Genomic DNA, 16,332 nt, shown 5'->3' on the forward strand with positions numbered 1-16,332 from the left:
ACCTTCAATTTTCTCCAAAGTAGATCATAAATTTGTGAAAGTAATAAAATCTAATTGGCAATTAATTATTTAAGAGGAATAAAAGTTTTTTTTACCAATACATGTTGTTGTCTAAGCTATATAATAATTTCTTTCCTTTCATTTATGTTACCTTTGTATTCATAATAAAAGAACAGGTCTATTAAGTGCAGAAATAAATATTTTGAGAAGACTTGCTCAGGAAGAGAATAAGAGACACAAGCACTGGGAAAGTCATCAACCTAAATTCATGCCGTTTTTCCCTCTGAAATAAAGTAAAAGGCCAATATAAGTCTTTTAAATCAATTTCTGCTTAATTGAATTAATTTCATATTCAGGTTTTTCTTTTGTTAGTTGTATCATGGGTTGTAAAATTTCATGTAACATAGGAACTATGTGAAAAATACAGTCTGTTTTTCATTAACAGGAGCATTTATAATAGAAACTTTTCTTTATGTTTAGTTTTAAAAAATAAGAAAATATAATTCTGGAAGGAAAAAAGAAATCCATGTGACAAAGGCAATGGTTCCCAAATTATAGCTGGTTTTCATTTTAATAGTTATCGAGCCTTGTCATTTCTCCATAGTGCATGTAATTATTGCACTTACTGCCACAAAAGTGTCAATAGTAATATTTATGCTCATGTACATTTTATTCATGTAGCACAACTCTTCATAGAAGGCTTAGTGAGCTTCTGTCCTCTGTGTACTCCCCAGGTAAACAGTCAACATTTCAGTATCCACTCTGTATGCTTCTGGAGGCTAACCTACAGTAACAACATTATTTCATTTTATTTTCTCTAATTTGAAGGCACTAATCATTTCTTGAAAATATTTGAGATAAGAAAAAACTTCTGGAACTTTTTTTGAGTTGAGTAAATGGATCTGAAAAATGGATCTGTAGTGACTGAGTTTATTTTGCAAGGATTTTCTGCAGGATGGGAACTTCAGATTGTCTCCTTCGTGACATTCTCCTTGATCTATGGGGCTACTGTGCTGGGAAACGCTCTCATTGTGGTCACAGTGACACGCAGTTCCACCCTTCATTCTCCCATGTACTTCCTCCTCGGAAACCTCTCCTTTTTGGACACGTGTCTCTCCACGGTCACCACACCCAAGACGATCAGAGACTTGCTCACTGAACACAAGACCATCTCTATATGGGGATGCATGGCTCAGATGTTCTTTATGCACTTGTTTGGAGGTGCTGAGGCAACTCTTCTGGTAGCCATGGCTTTTGACAGATATGTGGCCGTATGTAAACCCCTGCACTACAGGAAAATCATGAACCACAGGTTGCTGAACGGGTTTGTTATACTCTCATGGACAAATGGTTTTATACACACCATGAGTCAGATGGTTTTAACAGTAAACCTGCCTTTCTGTGGCCCCTGCATCATAGACAACATATTTTGTGACCTTCCCCTTGTGATTAAGCTTGCGTGTGTGGAAACATACACCCTGGAATTATTTGTCATTGCTGACAGTGGACTCTTGTCACTTATCTGTTTCCTCCTCCTGCTTGTCTCCTACACTGTCCTCCTGGCCACTGTGCAACGAAGATCATCGGGAGGCCTCTCCAAAGCTCTGTCCACACTGTCTGCCCACATCACTGTGGTCAGTCTGTTCTTTGGGCCGTGTATCTTCATCTATGCCTGGCCATTCAAGAGTTTTGCCAGCAATAAAGTCCTTGCTGTATTTTACACTGTATTCACACCCTTATTGAATCCTATTATTTACACCCTGAGAAATCAGAAAATGCAAGAGGCCATGAAAAAATTAAGGTTCCAAAATGTTAGCTCCACATAGAATTTTTAGATTTTCAGTTCAGTTCAGTTCAGTCGCTCAGTCGTGTCCGACTCTCTGCGACCCCATGAATCACAGCACGCCAGGCCTCCCTGTCCATCACCAACTCCCGGAGTTCACTCAAACTCATGTCCACAGAGTTGGTGATGCCATCCAGCCATCTCATTCTTGGTTGTCCCCTTCTCCTCCTGCTCCCAATCTTTCCCAGCATCAGAGTCTTTTCCAGTGAGTCAACTCGTCCAATGAGGTGGTCAAAATATTGCAGTTTCAGCTTTAGCATCAGTCCTTCCAATGAACACCCAGGATTGATCTCCTTTAGAATGGACTGGCTGGATCTCCTTGCGGTACAAGGGACTCTCAAGAGTCTTCTCCAACACCACAGTTCAAAAGCATCAATTCTTTGGTGATCAGCTTTCTTCACAGTCCAACTCTCACATCCATACATGACCACGGGAAAAACCATAGCCTTGACTAGACTGACCTTTGTTGGCAAATAATGTCTCTGCTTTAGATTTTAGAATTGTATAAATAACCTAGCTTTCACATATAAGGCTAACAAAATTTGAATATATTATATGTAATACATGGTTTTACTCTTTTATTTTAAATCATAACTGGTGCAGAAAAAATTAATGATAAAATGCTTTAAATTCACAGTTAATGCTGTTATAGCACATAATGATGATTAGTTATCTGCAGCAAAATAGACATATAATGTCATTAAATACTTATTGATATATTCAATACTTATTTATTAGTGAAGAGATAAATATAAAAATATGTAGTGGTACTATTAGAGATTATTTTAATATAGATTGCTAATGATTATCACTAACTACTACTACCATAAATGCGGTACCCTGAATAAATCATGATTAAAAGAATGATAACAGCAAAGGCAAAAATTTAATTTCAACCTCTTGAACCAATGAGATAAAGAACAAAAATAAATAAATTTGATAGTATAGTTACTATAAGATGACAGAGTGAATATAAATACCAGAAAGGAAAAAGAAATAACGGAAGGACAATTTCAATAGAACTACAAGAGCAGCCTTGAAACCACATGCTCATAAGTGTGATTTGACTTTCAAATGTCAATTAAAAAAAAGAAGTTCATTGTTTGATTTTATGTTATATATCATAATTTAAGAATATTTGCCATAAGGATTATATTCAACTCTATTTCTACATAGTAAACAAAAATATCTCAGTCCTACAATATAGCACACCTGATATTAAAGGAATCCTAACTAATTGCAAGGTAAAGTATACAATCAGTGGTAGATGGAATTATATGTCATTTCATAAAATATTATGTAAGATTTTTGTGTCTATCAGTATAAATCGTTCAAGCTCTTCAGTCACTTGATTGACAAAACATATAGAATTGTCAAAAATCATTTAAAATATTTTTTAAATTCATGATTTTTAAAAGAAATTTAAAAAATTCACACCTGAACTCTAGTTTGAACTTTGAATGACATTCCAGGAAAATACACCAACATGGAACCATTGCCTATTTTGAGAACATCTAGAGAATACACTGACTAGAGCCTGCTAGTAAAACTGAATTTGGGAGAGCACTGTGGACTAGACTTTGAGCTTGAACAGGGATGGCTCAGACTTCGCTTGAACGAGAGCTCAGAGTCTGGGGGAAAAAAAGAGAAAATCAGTGGAAAGCTTGCCCAGCAGAAGCAGACAGCTAGAAAAAAAAAAAAGTTTCTCAAACTTGATTTTTAGTGGAGTTGAAAATAAGTGCTTCCCTAACAAGGGTTTGTCTTGTCATCAAATTATTTGTATGTCCTGAAACATCAAGGTGAGAATTTTCTTTTAACATGCAACTTCAAAGTGATAGGCTTGGGTATTTGGTAGAAGAAAACACAGAACAAGAAAACTCTTGTTCACTGAAAAAACTGTGGTTTGAAACACTGGTTAAAATACAAAATTCAACTGAGTAAATTTGCAGATCTAATTGGCTTATTAAACAATTCATGTCAGGTAGAAAGGCTCATCTGCCAGAAAGATACTATGAGATACACATGGAAGCTTTGATAGTAAGGGGAGTAGATAAGCAAAGGAAGTCATACGTAAGTAAAAAGAAGAAAGCTCATTGAAAGAAAGTAAAATTCAGATGAAGTCTGAGCTTAGGCATTTTCCTTTGGCTTGAACTTGTTGCTGGACAAGAAGAAAGTATTCTTTCCTCCTGCTGGGAAATTAGAATGATTGCCCTTCCTTTTTAGGAGAACTATATACATCTATTCCCATTGAGGTTAGTGCCTGATTACTTCCTGTTTGGGGTAACTGAGGATAAATGGTGGGGCATGAGAGCTCCCTTTACAGGACTTCCCAAATCCAATTTTAGTTAAGGTTTCCTCTTAATTTTCAGACAGGCTATACTTACTCTCATAGAAATATTTTAAAAGAGAACTCACAATAAAAGATGTTTCCATGGTGGCTCAGACAATAAAGAATCTGCCTGCAATGCAGGAGACCCAGGTTCAATCCTGAGGTTGGGAAGATCCCCTGGAGAAAGGAATGGCTACCAGTTCCAGTATTCTTGCCTGGACAGAGGAGCCTGCCAGGCTACAGTATTCTTGCCTGAAGAAAACCATGGACAGAAGAGCATGACTGGATGACAGTCCATGGGATCACAAAAGAGCTGGACATGACTGAGAAACTTTCACACTTTCACAATAAAAAGACCCAAGACAAGCAAAGAAAAAGTTCAGCATAACTGAGAACTGGGAGAAAGGGTAAAGAAAATACACAGAATGGTATAAATCGATTATAAATCATATGTCTGATTAGGGACTTGTATCCAGAATATAAGAATTTAGAAAATTCTAGAATCAAAAGACAACTCAATTAAAAATGGGCAAATAATCTAAATAAATGTTTCCATAAAAGATATACAAATGGCCAATAAGTATGTAAAAAGATGCTGAACATCATTGGTATCAGGAGGAAACCCAAATAAAATTCACAATAAGAAATCACATCACACCCACTGGGATGGCTATAATCCAATAGATAGACAATTCCAAGGGTCAACAAGGATGTAGAACAATTGGAACCCTAATACATAGCTGGTGAAACATAAAATGGTGCGACACTTTTAAAGAAAATTCTGGCAGTTTTTCAAAATGTTAAGCATAGAATTAACATATGACCTAGCAAGTTTATTTCAAATATCAATGCAACATAAATGAAAACACATATGCACACAACAAACTGTAGACAATTGATTACAACAGCCTTAATCATAATAATAAGAAAGCTAAAACATCCTCAAGTGTTCATCAGCTGATGAATGGATAGAACAAAATGTGCTGTATCCACAGTATAGAATATTACTTGGTGATTGAAAACCTCAGCTCTCAATTTCTCCCTGGGGAGGGAAAGAATCGAGCCATGCACCTAACACCTCAACTTCTCAGAGGCTTCTCAAAGAACTAGAATCTTTCTTATCAATCAATATGAAAACTGGGATCCCTGAGAAATGTGTAATTACATAAAAAAGCAATAAAAACCAAAACCAAAAACCACAACAAAGGACACTGCATTTCCAGAGATATTTCATCTCTCTCCGACACTCTCCTCTCTCTGTCCCCTCTCTCCTTCTTTTGTGTCTGCATACATGCCTCTGTGGCACAGGCATCTCTGTGGGCATGGTTTCTTTGTCTCTACATCTTTTCTCCTATTTTTTCCATTATGTCTTTGCATTTTCCCCTCTTTTCTCCTGTCTTTTCCAATTACATTTCAATCTGTCTTTCTGGGAATTTATATTATTATATTAATTTTACCCAAGCAAAATGACATATATCCAAAGTTATTTACGTGCAGCACATATGGCTGAATTGGATATAAATTTGAATGAAAGTACACTTGATCATATATTGTATTCCTTTTGTAAAAGATGTTTGTTATTTTAATTTTAATGTAATAGGTTTATTTCACTTCTTAAACAAAAAGTTAAGTTAATTTTTTACAACTAAGTATTTTTTCTTCCATATATCATTAATTTAGAAACTAAAAATTCTTTATTTTGTTACAGCTGAACACACATTAAAAAAAGTGAATAACTATAAATACAAAAATAACAGTAGAATAATTCTTTTATTTGAGACAGCATATCCTTAGAGAGACTATTCTACAAGACATCATGAAGTTCTCTTATTTAAGGAGAATTATTCCTGAAAAACATTTTGAGCATAATATATTCTCTGTCTAAGTCTTCTATACAAAGAAATGCAGGTAGTAACATATTTATCATTGATTTATTTTAACTATTTAATTTCTGATTAAACAACCCAGCATTTTCATCACTTGTATGAATTGCATAATAAGATCTAAAATAATCTCCCTAGACTTTCTACTTTCATTATGCTTAATAAACATATGTGCCATTCCATTATCACTGTCACTGATAAATTATCAAATTCTAAATACTAACAAGACCTGTGTGGTTCTAGCTGGTACATTTTTTAACAGTTAATCCTTAAATTATTCTCATCTGTCCCTCTTTCTAATTCTAGATGATATTCTAATATTCCCACTGGAAGTACTCTGCAGGCTTAAAGTAGCTACAATACCCCAAGCACTCCTTGTTGCATTATAAGTAGTAGAACAGATTTAGAATTCATCATGTTTCACCATGAGAATGTATATTTAAGGAAAAATTCTGGAATGATCAGTTAATCTCCTTTTCATCAGGAGGAAGATAATAGCCATTTGTTCGAGAGTAACAATTAACACCTGGTGAGGTGAAATTTTTGCTCAGTCTTCCTATTTGAAAGAAATTGAAAGGAAGAAGGTAACAGAAAACAATTCACATTGTAACTGTCCGGGACGTTTGCTGCCTGAAAATGCATGATGATAGGATACTGTTGCAGGAACAGAGAAAAGGTGAGATCTACATTCCAACAGCACTTCTACCCTGTGCCTCAAATACACCTCCTGCCACATCCTCCTGGTGCTTAGTGTTACTTTAAAGAAATTAACATTTTTATTTCCACTATTATAAAAAAGTGTAAATGCCAGTAGCTTTAGGAGATTAATCATCTGAATTTAAATTGGGATATCATACGAATGATTTTTCCTCACGCTAAATCAGATATAAAGGGAGGAAGAATCAGAGTCCTAAGAGTCCCAGAAACAAACTACACTGACCTCACAAGTTTGCAAATTTCTTGGATCACGCACTCAATGGGCATGAGTATTTTCTTTTGCATCTGGTCCTAACATACAAGGCTCCAAGTTAAGGATCTTAAAACAAGAAAGACTTGATTCACAAACCCTAGCTGAAATATTTAAGAAAACTTTACCTGGGCACTTTCTTGAACATCCACAATCTTCTACCCTGAAATGATTCAGATTGAAGCTGTCATCATCTTTGATGGAATAAACTCCAGGGCAATGACCAAAGATCTACTGACATAGTGTCCACTTTATCATTTTTTACCAAAATTTGTCTAATTACTGGATGTTTTAGGTCAGTCTAAGTAGATGTGATTTAGCTACTGATCGTCTCATTTGACCCCGTAGAACAGAAAGATGGGATATATTATTTCTCCTTTTAAGATTAAAAGATTTTAAAATACTAAATGACTTGCCCAAGGTTATACAGTTACCAAACTATAGAAATAGTCACTTATGTTAAATAGAACATCTTCAAATAATATTCATGATATTATATAAAATCTTGGAGTATTAAAGGAAAATAAAAATTTCTATGATCTAATTTAACTATTCCATTTAATTTATAAGATACTGTATGGGTGAAGATTTGTGCAATTGAATAAAATTTTACATAATCCTCAATTCTACTGTCAATTAAATATTTCTTATTCTTCTGCCTGATCCACATTTTTTAAAATTCGTAGTAGTGGTAACAATATATTGTATTAAAATATAGAAAACAATACATTATCAGAAACCACATTATCATATTTGAACTTTCATCTTGGCAAGGGTGGTATTAAGGAGATTAATTTTAGAGCACAAAGTCATTCCATATCTATCAGAATGAGTTAAAAACAGACAAAACATGTGAGAGAATGTGTGATTGAGTGACTAATGTGTGATTGAGACTGAGTAAATTTCAGAGGATAGTATTCAGGAGAAAAGGCCTAGCACTGAAGACCAAGTGAAGAATTTTCAGTCTGTAGAAAATCCACTCTAAGTGAATATTTAGGAAGCACCTACCATGCTCCCTCTACCATGGAATGAGAAAAACAATCTATTATCTCAGAACTAATGGAAAGACAGGCATGGAACACGATGAAATAGAATACATATAGAGAAGAAAGTGAAAAGGATTTAACACTGAAAGAATTTGGGCAAAAAGAGGGAAAAGAAAGAGAATGACAAGAAAGGAAGCAAGGAGGACGGGAAAGCAAGAGCTCTAACAAGGAAGAGAAACTGCAAGAAAAAATAAAAGAATAAAATTGAAACTAAAAGAAGCTAAAGAAAATATAAATATAAAAAGAATAATTGAGAAAATGAATGTATTAAGGTAGAATTAACAGGAAGAGAATGGGAAATTATAGAAAAACAAGAACAGGAAATAAATGGGGAAAGATTAAAGAGCGAGATGCCAGGGTGGTAATCAGGTCCCCAGAGGGGAGCTGATCTGACGGCAGCTGGAGGCGAGGCATGCTCAGCATTGCTTGTGGATGGAAGCTGCGGGTCCGCACTCTGAGAAAGAGGGAAAAGAGATAGACATCTCTCCCCGTGCATCTTCAGTGCCAGATGTGTTTTTGTACCAGTTGAAATAACAAGGACTATTAGAGATGATGAGAGCATTCAGATCTCTATCTTAGCCTACGCTGACAGTACTTCTTTGCTTTATAGGATTAGGACAAAAGCTTGTCCCTCTAAGATCCACTGTTTGGGGCTTTTTTTTCCAGAATGCTTTTTTTAAAAAATTTAATTTCCTGTTTTAATTGTTAGAAAATTATCCAAAGAAATACAGTAGCAATTTATTATATATATATATGTTTATAGCATATTAAAGAATATGAAAACAAGAGCATAAAGCATGGAGGGAGAAATGACAAATATGATACTTGAAGCCATTACTTTCTATGTACAGTATGATGGTATTATTTGAATTTGAACCATGGTACCTTAAAGATGTATATTTTTAAATTTTATTTGCCTATTTGTTTTTAATTGAAACATATATGTACAATATTATGTTCGTTTCAGGTATTCTACATAGTGATTTGACATTTGCACACATTATGAAATGATCACCACAGTAAGTCTAGCAGAATGCTTTTTTTTCGTCATCCAAGGCACACCTGTCCTTTATCTCTGTGATGAGCACAACTTGAGAATCACTGGAATAGAAGGTATGTACGTGAGAATGGGAGAAGAGTAGTGAATTTAAAATATTAAGTGGTATAGAGTTTCATTTGTTAATAACAAATAGGAAGTAGAGGTGGATGATGGAAAATAAAAGCAAAGGTGGAGTGGAAGAGCTTGTAACTCATAGTGATCCCTCTGTCCTGGAACTATTAACCCAAAGAAATAACCTTGAGCACCTGAAATGCACAAAACTTAAGAGCAGATAGAGGGAGCTGCAGACTTACTTTCCTAAGAACATGTTTCTACAGGGAGAATGAAGAATGAATGTGGAGACAAATCAGCGTTTAAGTGGATAAAAGAAAGAAAGACGCTCCTAAACTAATTTGAAGGTCACCAAAGATACTTTTTTCCTATTTAAATTTTCTTAGACTCACAATGTGTGAATATGTATTTTTATGCACAAATATGTGCCCATGAGTTATGGTTTGGTTGGTTTAGTCCCAAAGTCGTGTCCAACTCTTGCGACCCCACAGACTGTAGCCTGCCAGGCTCCTCTGTCCATAGGATTCTCCAGGCAAGAATATGGGAGTGGGCTGCCATTTCCTTCTCCAGGGGATCTTCCCGACCCAGGAATCGAACTCAGGTCTGCATTGCGGGCAGATTCTTTACTGCTTAAGCTATGAGGGAAGCCCACCCCTGAGTTATAAACACCTTTTTTGTCACACTTGGCTGCTCCTTACAAATGTTACTAATCACACAGAACACATGTTCTGATGTTTCTTAATAAGTGTGCCTAAAATACTGGTGGATTGTCTGAATTTCCCATGAGTTCCCTATACAGACTTGTTAAAGCTGATCTTCCTTTACTCTTTCCTTTTCTTTTTTCCTCTTTCTAGGGATACTAGTAATAATTATGTCAAATTTCAATTAGAAATTTTTTCCTCTCTACTCTTCTCTGCCACACTAAATAGTAGTGAAAGAAATCTGGAGAAGGAAATGACAACCCACTCCAGTATTCTTGCAGGGAAAATCCCATGGACAGAGGAGCCTGGCAGGCTACAGTCCACGGTGTCACTAAGAGTCAGACACAACTAGAGCGATTGAGTACAAATAATACTTATTGAGATACAAAAAGCATATCATAAATTTACCATTTAGACCGTATTATTCAGTGCTAAGTGTATTTAATGAGCTATGCAAGCATCAACATGATATAATTTTAGAACATTCTGTCACTCCCCATGAAATCTCATACTCATTAACAGTCACTCTAATCCCATTCCTATTCCTTGGCAAACTCTCTTCTACTTTCTATATCTACAGATTTGCCTTGTCTGGACATTTTGCATAAATTGAATTAAACAATATGTGGCCCTTTGTGACTGGCTCCTCTTATATAGCATAATGGTTTTGAGTTATATGCATGTTGTAACATACATCAGTACTCCATTCCTTTTCATTGCTAAATTGCATTCCACTGTATGCATAGCATTTTTTAAAATCAACATTGTGTGCAATTAAAAATCAAGGGAAATATTGCTATATGTCACATTATAATATTTTGTTATAGTCAACAACCTTTCTTCTTTTACATCATTCTTCTCAACAAATATGCACAAATATCACATCTATGAATATTTACTTACAGAGTGTTTCTACAACTATAGCAATGTAAAACTTAGAAATCAATCACAAATACTTTTAAAAATTCAAAGCATAATTTATAATAATATATGAAGAAGTTCCACTGTTTTTATGCACCCTAATGGATTATCTTGTTTATCCACTGAGATGAGCATATTCCATTTTGGAGACCACTATATAGACTAAATCTTCATTCTGGATGTCATGAACAGAATTCTTTAGATCAGATTATAGCCCACAAGGACGAAGCATTTACATAAGCAAATAGAAATTATTTAAGCACCTAAATAAAATCATACAAGTTGATAGTAGTAACTTTATTGCCTGGAAAGTCCCATGGACAGAGGAGCCTGGTGGGCTGCAGTCCATGGGGTTGCAAAGAATCAGACACAACTGAGCACACACACACAATCTGTTTAAACTGAGGAACACATACCTTTTCTCCCATATGACTTACTAATTAGAATAAAAAAGAAAAGTCATTGTAAATTTAAGAATCTTAACTGAAATTGCTCTATTTTTCTCATCTGTTAAATGATATATTAGACTACATGTTCTATATGGTCATTTCCAGATCTAGCTTTGATTTTACTAGTTGAGATAGTCAAGATATTTTATATATTCTAATAAGGTTTACAATACAAGAAAATATTTGTGGGAATAGCATTTGGCTATCATCCTGAGATCTGAGGGAAAAGTAGACTGTGGCTATATATGGTGAGCAAGTAAGACCAGACTAGTATTCATTAGAATTTAAGAACAGGGTGTGGAACACATGCAGGATTGGGGACCAGTCAGAGGTGTAAGTCGGGGAATGTGTGCTTAGTTGCTCAGTCATGTCTGACTCTTTGTGACCCCATGGGTTGAAGCTCCTCTGTCTATGGAATTATCCAGGCAAGAATGCTGGAGTGGGTTGCCATTACCTCCTCCAGGGGATCTTTCTGATCCAGGGATCAAACTTGCATCTCCTGTATTTCCTGCATTGGCAGGTGAATTCTTTAGCACTCAGTCACCTGGGATGCCCCAACTAGGGGAATACCTCTGAGTTAGGTGTAACGTAGTGGACTTGCTGAGATCCAGGTGACTAAATGGAGTAAGGTTGCACAAGGGCACCAAAGCAAAACACTGTGATGGAACTAATAAGGCACAAATTCTGAAAACAAGGTACACAGCTGCAAATCAGGAACTGGGGATTCTGCAGGAACTGGAGGAAAGAAGCATCTGCAAAATATCTTTGCTCTGTGGAGATGAAGAAGGGGACCAAAACTCAGCACCTAACCTAAGCATTAGAGACAGTGCACCACTGACAGCAACAAGAGCAACAGCAGCCTGACAACCTTAATAGTGACCAGTGTCGCTTTGATCAGGAGTTTTCTAGCATGCTTCAAGCAAAATAGCTTAGGAACACAATTATATAGAAACACACGCTTAAATAGGAATGCAAGTGTGGCCATAAGATCAGTGTCTCGGAGAATCAGGAAAATGAAAGGTAGAAAATTTAACTGAAAACACAGGAGACCTATGATGCAAAAACTGCATTCAGCTGGCAAGGTGCTGGATGTGGAAAATATCATTTTTATTTGGAGCAGAGCTAGGGGATAGATGGAAAGGTGGGTATAACAGATGGTATTCTGCTCTTGGTTATTCCGCAGACTGAGCACTGATGGAGGGGGAGAACAGCACTGCGGTGACAGCGTTCATCCTACTTGGTCTGACCCAGTCTCAAGATGTTCAACTCCTGGTTTTCACACTAGTCTTAATTTTCTACCTCATCATCCTCCCTGGAAATTTCCTCATCATCCTCACCGTCAGGTCAGACCCCGGCCTCACGGCCCCCCTCTACTTCTTCCTGGGCAACCTGGCCTTCCTGGATGCATCCTACTCCTTCATTGTGGCTCCCAGGATGCTGGTGGACTTCCTCTCTGAGAAGAAGGTGATCTCCTATAGAGGCTGCATCACTCAGCTCTTTTTCTTGCACTTTCTTGGGGCAGGGGAGATGTTCCTTCTTGTTGTGATGGCTTTTGACCGCTACATTGCCATCTGTCGTCCTTTACACTATTCAACTATCATGAACCCTAGGGCCTGCTATGCCTTGCTGTTGGCTCTGTGGCTTGGGGGATTTACTCATTCCATTGTTCAAGTGGTTCTTATTATCCACTTGCCCTTCTGTGGTCCAAACCGACTGGACAACTTCTTCTGCGACGTGCCACAGGTCATCAAGCTGGCCTGCACTGACACCTTTGTGGTGGAGCTCCTGATGGTCTCCAACAGTGGCCTGCTCACCCTGCTGTGCTTTCTGGGGCTTCTGGCCTCCTATGCAGTCATCCTCTGCCATGTAAAGGGGCACTCCTCTGAAGGGAAGAGCAAGGCTCTTTCCACGTGCACCACACACATTATCATCGTGTTTCTCGTGTTTGGACCTGCCATCTTCATCTACACCCGCCCCTTCAGAGCCTTCCCAGCTGACAAAGTGGTTTCTCTCTTTCACACTGTAATCTTTCCTTTGATGAACCCTGTGATTTATACCCTTCGCAATCAGGAAGTAAAAGCTTCCATGAAGAAGTTGTTGAGTCATTACATGGTTTGCTGAATGCAATGGAAAGACTGGAAAACCAAGGAAGGGAGTAAGTTCATTTGGAATTAAATAAGTTATTTATTCATTAACACACCGAATCAATCAATCATTTAGCAAATAATGTATTTATTAAACACTTTCCGGTTTCAGGCATTATTCTAAGTATATGGATGGGACAGATAAGATTCCAGATCTGCTGTATTTGAGTGGATAAAGACAGGTTATACTATTAAACTGAAAAAAAGACACAATGTCTGAAAGAGATAATGCTCTGAAGTTAATTAAAAATAATGGCATGTTAGAGTTTGACTGAGAGATGGTAGTTACTTTATTTTTGGTTGTTAAGCAAGATATTGAGTGGTATTTAGATGATATCCAGATGATTTGAAGGAAACAACCATGCAATAACCATGGGAACTGAATATTCTAGGCAGAGAGGATGACTAATACAAGGACACAAAGATCTTATAAGCTTGATACACTTGAAAATCATAAAGAAAAATGGCTGTAGCACAGTTAGTGTGAAAGTGGCAGAAGTTGAAGCTAGAGACATTGGTACAAGAAAATCATATATTTTAGGTGATAAAAAGATGTTCAATATATTCAAATTTCAAAGAGAGGCCAAAAAAGGTATTAAGTAAAAGAGTGACTAATGTTTCATATTTGATTTAAAGCAGGATTCTCGAGATTCTAAATAAAGGGTTTTGTGTAGTAAAATATCATTAAGTACAAAGTATCATGCTGTTACATAATTTTAATGGACACTTAAAGATGTAGTTGTTTGTTCCTAATTTGGTGGAGTGAGGTAAAGAAAGCTGTTATATCCTATGGAAAATGGTCATGAAAGAGTTTAACTTCAGATTTCAAAATTTTGGAGAGTTTTGTGGTTATTCATAATGGTAATTTTTTAAATCTTAGAAAGGAATTTGAGTTCACTCAAAAATCTTTTCACTTAATACAATAATGATAGGTATTTTGTACACAGTATATTTGGTATATTATTATTTGGTTACAGATAACTAAACTTTTCTGGTTATTTTTTAAATAAGGTAATATAAGGTATTAAGTGCTTACAAAGGAGAAGGCAATGGCAAGCCACTCCAGTACTCTTGCCTAGAAAATCCCATGGATGGAGGAGCCTGGTAGGCTGCAGTCTGTGGGGTCGCTAAGGGTCGGACACGACTGAGCGACTTCACTTTCACTTTTCACTTTCACACATTGGAGAAGGAAATGGCAACCCACTCCAGTGTTCTTGCCTGGAGAATCCCAGGGATGGGGGAGCCTGGTGGGCTTCCGTCTATGGGGTCACACAGAGTCGGACACGACTGAAGTGACTTAGCAGTAGCAGCAAGTGCTTACAAAATCATGGAAAGTGCTGTAAAGGTATATTTGGTATGGTACTCAGTGATAATCCAAAAACATTGCCAACAAATTGGTATATAAAACAAGTTACTGTCCTCATAGCAATTATAAAGCTGGGGGATATAGAAGCAGATTGTCAATTATGTTGATACATGTAAAAAAGTACATACTGAAAATTGACTGTACAAAAAATAGTAGATATCTCATGAGACTTATATGTATGACATATGTGTATACATGTATAAATTCATGACGATAGTGCAAAATGAAATATCACTTATATTTAATGATATTATTGATATGACTACATTAAAATTTGCTTTCTTGCCAGATGTTTTGTATTACTCTATTTTTTCTGCTTTCTTTTGGTTTAATTGAAAAAGGAGAAGAAATGAGGGCTTCCCTGGCAGCTCAGATGGTAAAGAATCTGCCTGCAATGTGGGAGAATGCGTTCGATCCCTGGGTGGGGAAGATCCTCTACAGAAAGGAATGGTAACCCACTCCAGTATTCTTGCCTGGAGAATGCCATGGACCGAGAAGGCTGGGGCCTAGAAGGCTACTGTCCATGGAGTTGCAAAGAGTCAGACTGAGTGACTAACACACACACACACACACACACACACACACACACACACACACGGAAATGAATTCTCTCCTATAGCTTACAGAAAGAAATGCAACTCTGCCAAAACTATGAATTTAACACGAGAGTGCATCAGACTTCTGACCTAAAAATTGTAAGATAATAAATTATGGCATTTTAAGTCACTAAGTTTGTGGTAATTTTTTATAGCAGCAGAGGTAAACCAGCACATCACAGTTTAATTAAACAATAACATATTAGCATACTTTTATTTCTCTGTCCTTTTAATCTAAGTATTAGATTATTTTAACGATGGCTTTAACGATGGCTTCTTGTCTGCAAGAAGACATATTTTACCAATATGACAATCTCTGTGTTTAATTGGATTATTAAGCCATTTATATATATCATGATTACAAGTACAGTTTGGTTAAAACTGACAAAACTCTCTATTTTATATTTGTTTCACCCAATTTTTCTGATTTTGTCCTTTTTCTTTCGGGGGATATATTTAAGTATTTTCCATTATTAATTTGTATATATTCATATTAATAATGTTGACATAGTTATATTTTTCCTGTGGTTTTTAATGGTTATTTAGGGTTATAAATATATACTGTACATCTTTAGTTCAGTTCAGTCCAGTTAATTCACTCAGTCACGTCTGACTCTTTGCGACCCCATGAACCTCAGCACGTCAGGCATATCTGTCCATCACCAACTCCCAGAGTCACAGAAACCCATGTCCATTGAGTCAGTGATGCCATCCAACCGTCTCATCCTCTGTCGCCCCCTTCTCCACCTGCCCTCAATCTTTCCCAGCATCAGGGTCTTTTCAAATGAATCAGCTCTTCAAATCAGGTGGCCAAAGTATTGGAGTTTCAGCTTCAACATCAGTCCTAGCAATAAACACCTGGGACTAATCTCCTTTAGAATGGACTGGTTGGATCTCCTTGCAGTCCAAGGGACTCTCAAGAGTCTTCTCCAACACCACAGTTCAAAAGCATCAATTCTTCGGTGCTCAACTTTCT

At 36.6% G+C, this 16,332-nt stretch overlaps 2 protein-coding genes across 2 annotated transcripts; both read left to right on the forward strand.

The window, feature by feature from the left end:
- Positions 1 to 896: 896 nt before the first annotated feature.
- LOC148776773 (olfactory receptor 4L1-like) lies at positions 897 to 1,826 on the forward strand. The gene has a single exon (XM_088840398.1). The coding sequence runs from the start codon at positions 897 to 899 to the stop codon at positions 1,824 to 1,826; it is 930 nt and encodes a 309-aa protein (XP_088696524.1).
- Positions 1,827 to 12,429: 10,603 nt separating this feature from the next.
- LOC129562957 (olfactory receptor 4N5) lies at positions 12,430 to 13,371 on the forward strand. Its single transcript, XM_088840399.1, has one exon. The coding sequence runs from the start codon at positions 12,445 to 12,447 to the stop codon at positions 13,369 to 13,371; it is 927 nt and encodes a 308-aa protein (XP_088696525.1). The 5' UTR covers positions 12,430 to 12,444.
- The last annotated feature ends 2,961 nt before the right edge of the window (positions 13,372 to 16,332 follow it).

The sequence above is a fragment of the Moschus berezovskii genome, chromosome 9 (genome assembly GCF_049115385.1).
Source record: "Moschus berezovskii isolate FMDL1 chromosome 9, NW_MosBer_1.0, whole genome shotgun sequence".
Taxonomy (NCBI): Eukaryota; Metazoa; Chordata; class Mammalia; order Artiodactyla; family Moschidae; genus Moschus; species Moschus berezovskii.